This window comes from Anas platyrhynchos, chromosome 2 (assembly GCF_047663525.1).
Source record: "Anas platyrhynchos isolate ZD024472 breed Pekin duck chromosome 2, IASCAAS_PekinDuck_T2T, whole genome shotgun sequence".
Lineage (NCBI taxonomy): Eukaryota > Metazoa > Chordata > Aves > Anseriformes > Anatidae > Anas > Anas platyrhynchos.
In genome coordinates, this window is record NC_092588.1 from 81,055,325 (window position 1) to 81,067,432 (window position 12,108).

General features: G+C 37.9%; 1 protein-coding gene across 2 annotated transcripts in view; it reads right to left on the minus strand.

Annotated features, from left to right (window-relative positions):
• CDH6 (cadherin 6) overlaps positions 1–12,108 on the minus strand; it is a 105,530-nt gene that overhangs the window by 7,911 nt on the left and 85,511 nt on the right. For both annotated transcript variants that reach the window (XM_072034997.1, XM_072034998.1), the window contains 4 exons: positions 8,838–8,974; positions 4,398–4,519; positions 3,457–3,574; positions 3,118–3,369 (listed from right to left, as the gene is read on the minus strand). In XM_072034997.1, coding sequence (XP_071891098.1) covers positions 3,118–3,369; positions 3,457–3,574; positions 4,398–4,519; positions 8,838–8,974 — 629 coding nt within the window. The remainder of the gene's footprint in view (positions 1–3,117; positions 3,370–3,456; positions 3,575–4,397; positions 4,520–8,837; positions 8,975–12,108) is intronic.

A 12,108-nucleotide genomic window follows, 5' to 3' on the forward strand; every position in this document is an offset into this window, starting at 1 on the left:
TCATTCTAGTTTGTGTAAATATATACATTTAAATTACAGAGAGGGCAGGAATTCTATCCAAGCCCCCAATTTAAACTTAAGCATTTTTACTCAATGATGATCCATGGTACTGTTGGAGAATTGTGCTATGTTCAATGTTTTATTTCCTTTTGAAGCTAATTTCAAATTTCTTAGCTGGATTCTGTCTTAAAATGGTAAATGACTGAATATTTACAAATGAACAGCAGCAAGAAGCAGGGATGTATTACTACTATCACTGTTGCTTTGGTAGTCTGAGGTCCACAGTGCCCAGTTTTCAGCTCTGCTGTGCAAACTCTGAGAAAAAAAGACAAATCTTGCTCTTTATAGTTCTTTCAGAGCAAAGCAAAGCAAATCAGAAAATGCATGAACTCATTGATATGAGACGATAAGGTGGATCAAAGTTATCTTTCATGTCAGCTGTATTTCTAAAACTGTATTTCTAAAATGGTATGAGTCAAAGCACAGTAACTTTAAGACTTTTTTTTTTTTTTTTCCTGCCTGCAGTCCCTTCCTTGTTTGTAACTCTGTTAAGGGCAATACTAAGGACTAAGGATATCCCCAAACCAAAATTTGACTCCATAGAAACTTAGTTTCACCTCACAGACAAAAAGCTGGCTGTTGCCCCCCCCCCCCCCTCCTTTTTTTAAAAAATGTGTTAGTTCGTTTTTTGTTTGTTTGTTTTCGTTTATTTATTTAATTCTCTTCCCTGGAGAATTGCTTAGATCTACATGCTCTCTGCAGGTGTCCTCAAGCATGCTGTGAAAGTGCCTCATACTCTTTCTCTATGTTGACTGTAGAGGAATCCTGAGATGATAAGGTAAAATAGTCTAATTCTTACTATGTCTTTACCACAGGAATTGTCTGTTGTGTAATACGAGTCAAAAGGAAATAAGTAATGTGGTGAAACTGGACGAATGAGGAAGACTGATTCAGATGGTGAAAGCCTCAGACTCTCACCCCAGTGATGACGATTTACTTATGGGGTCATGTAAATGCCCTAACTTGAGCGATGCTTCTTTGTGCTGCTGTGCAGTAAGGGAGAAGCCTTGTCTTTAAGAGCATAAAGCTGTGACCCTACGCAGGAAAATGGGTCTGTGTGAGAGAACAGGGATAGCTGGGGAAAATTTTGGAGAACTTGAAAAATACGGTCAATACGGTAATAGTGAGGGGCAGAATTATCTGAAAAAGCATAGGATTGATAGTTTTTATGCGGAAGGGTTTCTAAAGTATCTCATTAGCAAAAAAAAAAAAAAAAAAAAAGGTGTTACACAGAATATGCTAGGCAAATAGAACTTGAAGGGAAAAAAAAGGAAAAAAAAAAAGATGTTATACGTTAAAGTACATCACCTTTATTTGCATGTCAGTTTTTAGCAATATCTGAGGCCTCCTGATAAGCTGCTAGGCTTACTCAATCTGAAAATAAACCCAGCACTTTACAGGCACTTTTTGTTGCTGCTAAACTTTAAATTGTGGTGCAGGTCTGCCCAGAGTATTGTTTTTCTCTCAGTAGTGGTTGCACATGCAAACCCTGCAACCAGCCTGAAAATAGAAAATTATATAGCTGAGTTAATTGAAAATCTGCTTATGGTGCATGGTGGCGTGAGCAGTAATTGACATAAAGTGCTGCTTAGCACACAGAATCAATTATTTTCGATTGACATAAAACAGGAAATCGTTTAATGTCAGATTGATATTAATGAGTACAGTTGTATTAACTAGTGCAAGACTATCTGCAGCACTAGATTTCTTTTTCTGGAAAGGAACTTGATGCAAAGTGAGCTCTATCCTTGGAGGCAATGATATAACGTTTTGAAAAATAAATTTAATGACAAATTAAGAGCACGATTGTTATTGTGGGAATCTGTTCTGAAGAGGTGATAGTGCTTATTTGAGCAAGCCATGACTAGGTTGTTAAAGCTTGAGTGTCAAAACACAGTCTTTGGCTTATCACTGGAGAGGGAAGTCATTTGTTAATAGTAACTAATGATCAGGGTGATTCTGCAGTGGTGATAAGCATGTCTGAGGAAGATACAAGCATGGCAGAAACAAGTGAAATCACTGAGGAAACATTTTCTCCCCTGCTTGTCCCTACTGCTACAACATTGGTCTGACTCCCTTTTTTCCTGGCCAGATGCTATTGGTGACTAATAAAGTCTTCCTGAGGACTGACTGTGGTGTGTTGGACGGTTCTCCACAGACTAACAGGTTATGGCTAATGGCTGTTGGACAGATCTTCTCCGTTTGCTGAACAAGAGGGATGGAAGTTGCCTAAGAGGAATGTGAGAGATGTTGCAAACTGGCCTTATTTTTTAAATTAAGAAAATAATAATAATAAAATAAAATAAAAAGGTGACCGCCTGTAAGTGCTGTTGCCAGATATCTGCACATCCTTGAGATGTGAGAGAGTGCCTTAGTAGCCACCCTATTTCAGCATCCTTTTCCAGAAGACCAGAAAGACTGAGTGTGACTCGTTTCCCCTTATGTTAGACAGGGGAACTTAATTGGTTAAAACCAAGCTATCTCGCCTCTTTTTATGGTCAACAGTAAGAGTCATATTCACCCTGCAGAGGGGAATTAGTCTCGTCCTCCTCAGATACCAGTAAGGGGATGGGATGGGTGGCTTTCTAGAGGTGCCTGTCTCTTTCCCTTGAGCAGAGGGTAGAGCTCAGCTGCCTCATTTTGATTGGACATGTCTAGCTTTTAGACAGGGAAGATTAGGTAGGATGTATTCTGTACACACTACAGAATATATCACACATATCCAGCATCCCTCAAAGGACAAAATACAATAATAAAAATGCAGGATAACACACAAATGCCTCTGCTTTGCTCTTGCCCTAGCCTTGGTATAACCACTTGCAGCAATGCAAAATAAGTCCCTGTCATCTGTGACACCGATTGCTTTGATCTGGCAGGCTTACCCTCTTCCCCCTTGTGCCATTTCTTTTGAGGTGAGCCTTTTGAATTTCTTGTTTGTTCTGAAAGTGTTAAGAAGAGAAACTTTCATTTTTTGTTTGTTTGTTTGATTGATTGTTTTGTGAAATGCTCAAACCCAATTCAACTGTGAAAGCAACAAAATGCCACTGAGCCACTTACCAAGTAATATAATGATACAGAGAAGAATGGCAATAAGAGCCCCAGTGCTAAGACCGGTAGGATGAATCAAGGCTTCTGCATTACAGGACAGCATTTTTCCTCGATGGTCACAAGCACATACTCGAATAGTCACTGTTTCAGTGCTGCTCTGGATAGGGTAGTCATTGTCTGATATTACCACTGGCAAGAGGTAGGTACTCATTTCATGCCGGCTGTACCTGGTTTTTCGGGTGAAAATCCCCGCTGTGTTATCTGGAAACACAAAACACACATTTTATACTCATCTGAAGACTGAAAGCAAGGGTGAGATAATAAAGAAAGGTCTTCCTAGAAATTCACCTCTGTTGTCCTGGAGTGTAAAGTTTGAGCTGCTGGCTGCCTCAGGAGCTAAGGAGAATGAAAACTGGTGTCCACTGTAAGAGTCATCTTTATCAACAGCACTTAATGTTTGTATCAGCTGAAACAATAAGAACAAAATTATCTTTGAAGTCAGTGGACCTTACACTTATTTATCTACTGTAGGATTGTAAAGTGATATAATCGGTTGTGGGTTTTTTTTGTCTGTTTGTTTGTTTTACTTGTTTTGTTTTGTTTTCCTGCTTTAAGGCAGCTGATGTTGCCATGTTGACCTTAACAAAAGTGATCCATGTGCTACTGATGCTGTTTCAGATCACCAGGCTATTGTATCCCATACCGTTAGCCAGTAACATAACGAATCTGAAAGCTGGCAGGGAAATTGCATTGACATAGAGAGCAGGTTTGGGTCGGTGCCACTCCAGCTGGGTAGGAAATCTTTGCATGTGACAGGCAACAGAAATGACAGGTGAGACAGTCCAAGCTGGCTACGTGTTCATCTAACCAAATCCCCCATCACAGGAACTGTTTGGCTGACTCTTTCAAATTATTTGCTACTTTGAACCATTTAGTAATGGGACTGGTAGAGTGAGAGTTATCTGGCAGAAAATAATTATCTCAGAGACAGGACCTGTAACAGTTTTTGAAGGAGACAGTGGAGGTGCCTGAATATAACAGAGAATCACAGAGGGAAAATGAATCAGAGATAACAAGGCACAGTACGGAAAACAGGTGTAAAACACAGTGTCACGTTAGCTGCAAGAATACTAAGCGTAATCAGGTACTGTGCAGCCACTGTTTAGTTTAATTTTGCAAAACTGACAGTTTGATGCAATGCAAAGTATATCTCCTGATGAGGTGATGCAAGAGTAGTAGAAAAACTCAATTCATTTGGAATATTTGCTTAGTACAAGCACGCAACACACCTGTTCTGCCTTTGCATTTTCACAGACGAAGGTCTCATAAAACATGGCAAACTCTGGAGCATTGTCATTTACATCCAAAACCTTAATGAACACTGGGACACGGCTGCTTTGTTTTGGGTTGTCTGAAATGATAAAACCAGAAAGAACAGAGATTTTATTTAGCCTAGCTACTGACCCAGTGCAGGAGAAGAAAAGGACAGACTTGGGGCCTCATTGCCTTAATTCTTTTCTCATTCATTATATTCTCCTGATTCCTGTGGAATGAATTATGGGGTGAATTCGACAAAATCATGCTCTATCACCACACTGATTCTGTGTAAGCTATACAGTTAAGATTGGATAGGATTTTAAGGTTTGCAAATTCCTTTTTTGAACATTCCAAGTATGATTATGAATGTATGTTTCATATATATATATACACACATACAAACCTAATGATGGAATTAAATTAAATCCGTGTATTAGCCTAACTGATACAGTTTGCTGGTAACAAATTTCCCAGAACTTACTCCCTTCCTTATCTCTGAAACAGTAAGACTGAACAGTCATGAAATATGAGCTTGTATTTTTGTTCCCTCTCCATGCATAATAGACAATATTCCCTCCCCTGCAATCTCCCAACAAAGTTCCTTAAGTTACCATCACTACTCTTACGATAAATAAATATAAATAAATAATAACTGCTGTTGTGATCACAGGTATTTTCTAACCTGTTGTGGATTGATTTGGCTAATATTCTAGAGTTGATATTAAAATGTATCAGCTGAAGAACACCAGCACTATGTAAAATCTGCAGGTATCTATATGTAAACTTTTCTTTTACCTTTAAGAACTAGATAGGATCAGGAGATTGAAACTGGCAATGATATATCTGATCGTAAAATACTGATAAAAATATTGTTAACTTCACATACAAAAATGAAAACATTTGGAAATACAGCACATTGTATAGACAATTCCTCTTCCTGTTGGACTACAGAGGAGAGAAGTTTTTGTCAAAAAAATAGTCAAAATAAGGAAAGAAAGGCAATGGGCAGCAACCTTGCCTGGGAGGCGTGAAAGAGCAAATAGGCATGATTCTGAGGCAAAGGGCCACTTTGCAGTGACCGGTGGCTACTAAAAGAGTAAGACCTGCCAACAAACCAATTGGTCATCACCAATCAAGAGGAAAACAAGAGATTTTTTTCCAGGAATTTACATCAATGTCCTTTGTCCTCCACATCACGCAAATATGATCCAAACCAGCTCACCTAGACATAACATACCCGCCTTAGTGGCTGTGGGAGTGCAAGAGTGAAATCGGAGGGAATGAGTAGGACTGAAATGAGTTTTGTTTAAAATAAATACCTAGCCCCTTCCTTTCATGAGGACTTGCACTGCATTTTTCTACATTCATTTCCAACCCTTGTAAATATAGTTTATTAAAACATTTTAACATATTATCCAAGTGAAAAAATAGTGGAATAAAGTACAGATCTGTGAGTCCACATGCTTCTACAAACATTCATTATAGTAGCTTGTTGAGTTAAGCCTTAATAAAAGCCCTATTACTGTATTTATCAAACTTTTATAAATTTGAAAATGCCTTCTCCAAAATTGGCGCTGTATATTTGTATTACAGAGCTCAGTCATTTGGACAAAATACTGCACTTTAAAGCTCCACAGGCCCATTGAAGTTAATATGATTCCATTAGGCATAAAACACTTCCTAATATAAACCATTGGGCTAAATTCATTCAATGTATAAAATATCAGTTTATGTACAATATAGACTAGGCTGAATTTTATGGTAAAATACATCAATATAAATGTTGAATTTTTATAATAGGCGGAAATCAAATGTATTCATTTGAATTTGCAGGACTACTTGGAAGACTATTTATAAGAGTATACCTTTCTAACAAATGCATTTAAATATATAGCCAAATGCATTTCTTTTCCTCCCAAGAATTACAATTTCTTTCTTTCCTGCCTTTTTTTTTTTTTTTTTGAACTGTTCATTACATATTTTCATTTTACTTCTTCAAGGTGCTTAAGATCCCTACAATTGAAAATGATATTACAATAAACAGCAGCAGTATAAATACTACATGCTCTACGGACAGGGGCCTTTTTTCTGATTTCATGGCAATATGGGTTGAAAGATATTTATGCATTGTTAAGTTCTTTTTGTTTCTTTCAAATTATTTTTGCAAATGAATTGGTGTAGATTAATTTGTTTGCATTATCCTTTCATTACTACTGAGCTCCATCTCCAACAAAAATGTCCACCATATGAAAAAGACACATCTGCTTAAATCTATCCTTCTCTGTAGTGTTATGTTTTGTTTAGCCAGCAATCACACCACTAAAGTGTTTTTTTTTTTTTTTTTTCTGAATGCAGCCTCAATGTCCTGCCAATGTTTGAATTAACTTTAAGTGTTAAGTAAAGAATATTTATTATCAAATGCTCTCAGAATTGTCTCTGGAGAATTGGCTGTGATTTGGCATCTGAGAGTCAGAAGCCCTGGGTACTGAGCTTTATTAACAGTTTCCCTCAGAGTGTGGCAGATGTAGTGAGCCTGTCTTTCACCAAGTATTTGTTTGCAACACCAAGAGCGTGATTCTTAGGGCTGCTGAGCAACTGCAGCTCATGCTGGTGAAAACAGAGAAGATTAAAAATGCAGCTAGCTACGCTTACTGGCAATTTCAGAAAATTCAAGGCAAAACAACTTCTGCATTTCCATTTATTTTCTACTGTCAAATGAAATTATGAACAGTCAGCACTGAAAGATGTTTCTCTTCATGACTACCATTATTATTTTTTATTTTTTTGTACTTTTTTTTTTAAAAAGGGAGCACACATCTCTCTGAGTGTGTGTACTGCCCGTAACTTGACTGGCTATTTCTTTTAGCTAACTTCAGTGAAATATACCTGGAGTTCGATGTGATGGGGTGTCACTGAGTGCAATTAATGGTTAGCTCTAAGTTAGTGGAATGGGAAGTAGCTAGCTTTGCTAGAAGTGATTGGTTTTAGCCAGAAGCATTAAGCAGTGGTGTTTTCCAGTCTAGTCTCTTGAGACTAAAATTAGTGTGGTAGCCTGGATCAGACCAAGGCTCATTTCAAGAGTAGCTGAATTTCAGCCAAGAAAATTGCCTTTGGAAGGCATCTACCCCAGTTACGCCAAATTCAGTCTGGGCTCAGTGATGCACAGCCTGGGAAGCAGCTTGTTGCAGCCTGGAAGGTTTCAGACTAAAGAGGTATGTAATTAAGACATAAACCTGTGTCAGACACAAAAGGTTTATTTGAGAGCATTTGGCCCAGGAGGTCTGCCCTTAGGGGAGGAGTCAAGGACTGAAACGGGTATTTCATATAGATGCTAACTTGGTTTTCAGGTAGTATACAGTTTGCTGTAGTGTATATTATTTCAATTCCACTGGGATCAAAGCAAGTGAGCTTGCTAAATATTCTTGCTATTCTTTCCTTTTCAGGTGTTTATTTTTTCACTTCTCTTCTACCCGTGAGCTCAGTCTGTAGTGCACAACTCATGACCCTAGATCACTCCTTCAAAGACTTAACAGAAACACAAACAACTGGCTAAGTCAGCCAGAAGTCAGAGTGTTTGGTATGCTAAAACCACATACCTAGCATAAAAAGGTGCAAGCTTTCAAAAGAAGGGGAAAACTATTTAAAAAACATAATTCCTGTAGGCTCTAGTGCACTACTCTCATACAAGTCCATCTGCTTGCCTCACTAGTATTGTATCACTTCAGTTTTCAGCTTTAAAAAGACCTAGAGAACAAAGAAAACTGGAGTGAAATACCCCTTCGTTACACTCTTCTTGCCATAGTGAGAACTGCAGCTGAGTAAGCCATACACACGTACATGCAAAATGAGAAAGTAGAATTTGTATTTCTCTCAGATCATGTTTAAAAAAAGAAAGTCATTTAGCCTCTGCACTGTGCAAAGACTCTGGGACAGTCACAGAACTGGTGGCAACATTAGATCTACCATTCCACTATGCTTCACAGTCATAGGCAACAGCTAGCATGCACATCTTTATCTAGATCCCTGGCAATTCAGCTCTTAAAATAAACGTGATTATTAGCAGTACCACAAGATGACTGTTTTCTGAGCAGTCCTAAACTAAGCAACAGACCAACAGACAAATTTGTGATACGGGTTGTGAATTCAAAGGACATTAAAAAAATGGCTATTAGTGATCAGAAAACATAGCATAGTTGCCTACCTCCCTGCTCAGCTGAGTTACCTCTTGATGTGCGGTGTCCCTAGTAAACATAAAGCTGCAGACCACCTCCTCCAGAGTTTCAGCTTCTTCATTAGTATTGAGTGGACTATCCATATAACCTGACATCTGTCCAGCCGTGCTTTCCACACACTCAGCTAGAAAGCTAAATTCATTACATCAGGGACAGCAGTGGTATTTAGGTTTGACTTACTGATCTCTGCTGCTATTACTGTAATGTTGTGCCATAGCAGTGTTTCCCGGTCAAGGGGTTTTGAAGTAAATATCGAACCGTTTCCTGAATCGATGTTGAATACTCTGTCCATATCAGTGTGTCGATCTACAGAATATCTGCAAATACAGAGAGAGGGGTTAGGAGAATGCTTTCCTTTTAATTTCTATCTTCTTTAACCATTTTCTAAGACTAGACATAAAACACCCAGTAAATGGGGTTGCCTTTTGTTTTCAGCGCAGTCTTCAGCGTCGTTATATATTCACACAAAGAGCTTGTTCTGAGCTACTGGATAATGACACATTGGAGGTTTGATTTAGAAGGTGGGGCATTGTCACTGAATAAATGAATTACTGTGGAATTTACATACCTCGGAGAATCATCAAAGCTTTGTTTTTAGTGAGAAATGTGAAGTCTGTGCCCTGAAAGATAGGAAGTTTATTTTGAGGCTGAGATGTCTTTCCCATTATCAAACCCTCTTTTCATGGTTTGATATCTCAACTGTTCCAAATCATTTCTGATTTAAGATTTGACAGCTGGGGCGCGTTCCTGCCTTTCACTTCCCAGTGTTTAAAAAGACTGCCCCCCCAAAAAAACAAGCTGGCATGGAACAGAGATTCCACAGTGCCTCTCACATGAAGGTTTGCAGTAATTCATTAAAACTAATGTGCTCAGCCCTGGTTGATGATATCTAGACGTGAAAATGAATGCTAACAGGCTCTGGAGGAGCTCAGAGCTTAAATACAGATGCGGTTTTCAATCTGAACTTTTTTTTTTCCTGCTGAACTGAATCCAACTTTAAAAGTGAACACTCCAGTTCATGGGACAGTGTCCTACTATCCTGATCCAGATGCTTATGCTTCATTTCATCTCCCATGCAAATTCTTGCATAAATTATGATGTTGCTAAAGCAAGAATACAACTGCATTATTCTGCTTTTGTTTCTAGCTTGAATGTGTGCTGACACACAGTCCAGGGCAGAGCCTTATGAAGCCCAGTGGTCTCTTTGCAGGCCACGTCGGTGGAGGCAAGGAAGCTACAGCTATCCCTTGTGTCTAGTCCAGGATGAAGACATGGCTGAGCTGGCATGCAGTCGGGTGAAAACTGGGCCAGGAGAATGACAGGCAGAGTTCATTGTCACTACAGAACTGCGGGGAAGGCAGAGGGTGAAGAAAAATTTCCACTCCCTGCTCTGCCCTAGGAGCAGCTATGTGACATGTCCCTTACTCTGCATAGATTTCCCAGGGCCTGTGCAGCGTTTCTTAACTTCTGAGAATAATCTTGTATGGAGGCAGGAGAGAATAGAAGAGTCCAGCTGAAATGTGATTTTAAGAAAGGTTTATGTTTAAAAAAATAACTCGCTAATTATTTTGTAACTTCATGTTTTCCCTTTTCAAATAAAACATACAGAAAAAGGGATAGAGTATCCACATCAAATTAGACTGGTCTTATTCTAAAATAAGAACTTAGTGTCAAGTACCTTCCTAAACAAAATTATAGTAGGTATTCATTATTCTTTTATCTTTTTACACATTAAGTTCCTATGGAAGCAACCAAATGAGATTCAAAGGTACTCGCACAGCAAACTTTTTTTTTTGGTAGGACTTGCATAGGCATGCCTTGTTAGTTGATTTAGCCTTTATTCTTCCTGTCATTTGACTAAAAGTGTCAAAATTTTAGCTGCACAAAGTCAACTGCGGTGTCACTAACCTAGTTCCTTTATGCAGCATTATAGCATTACCATCAGCTTGAACAGAGCATGTGAGAAGGTACGTAATAGGCAGCACTGAGTGATGGGACAGCTCCAGCAAACCATGTCATTGTGTCCAAATCTAAATATTACACATGAGTTTGTTGACTTAGCTGAAATGTTTGATGGAAACTAGTTTACACCAAGCAGTCCGACTCTCTTATATTTTGACAAAGTAAGTATTTGATATGGTAAACATTTCATTTTAACTTTCATTCATTCAGGCTTTTATATGATATTATGTTGGTATTTTGTGAATTTTTTTTTTTTCAGAGATTCTTCAGATCTTTTCCATACCTTTCAGCTGAAATACTTCAGTATTTCCACTTCACAGTATATCTAGATTTTTCATTCTTATTTGAACTGAAAATATCAGGACTTTCCATAGATTAGCTGTTCCAGCCAACTGCAATAGTATGTTTCAGGCTCTTATTCAGCAAGATATTTAAGTAAGCATCTAGCTGTAGGCATGAGTTGTCCATTTGTTGTTTTCTTCTTCAATTATGCCATCACTTATTCTTCATATTATGAATGGACTTAAAATTTCTTACAGCCTTAGCATATTTTAATGCTTTGGCATATTGCAATCACTGTCATTACTTTGTAAAATTGCCCTGTTCAATTTCATCTGTTGTAAAGTTTCTGAATAAAATAAAAGCAAATGTTCTGGACTTTTTCTAAGGTTACCAGAGCTGTATACATTGAGGATGTTAAGAATTAAAACATGTAAATCCCAATGAAACAATTTGTATATTTAGTCATTTGTGCAGTAGAAAGTTAAACTCAAAAAAAAAAAAAAAAAAAAAGAACCGGAGAGCAGCTTCTTAATGAAATGTTAATTTTATTTCTTCATATTCAAGAGAAAATACATACAAGGTCATTGCAGTTAAAGTATAGTCTAATTATACCATTAACCCTGATCTAGAAGGATGATTTTAATAAGCTAGACTGTCACTTCTGTTTCCCAGTTTGTATAATCCAGTCTCTTTTGATCAAGGACCGTTAATTATGTGAATTGGTGGTGATTCTGACTTATGGATCATAACCTAGTAAGAATTAAGCAGACATCAAACTCGTTTTTATATTTATTTAATGAAATTACTCGTGCATATTAGTCAGATTTCAGACATTGTCCCTTACAAACGTTTAGGAATTGACAAGCTAGGAAGTTAAAGGTATCTATAGAGATTCCATTCTCTCCTTGTACATAGCAGGAAAAAGGAGAGAGTGAAAGAGAGACTCAAACACATGCAAATATGTTGTCAGTAAAATACACAAACAAAATTAAGCCTTACATTTGTTTGCAGTTCATTTTCATCTGGGAAACTTTAGTAAATCAAATCACAGCAGGGAGACAGTTCCAGTGACTGATGAACTTCATTATGCCTCTGAGGAGTTACTATAGCAAAAAAACTCAACTAGCAATTTAAAAAGATCTGATGTACAATACAGCAGAGCCAGCTGCAGCATTATTTTTCCAGTATGCAGTGGTTCCTAACATCA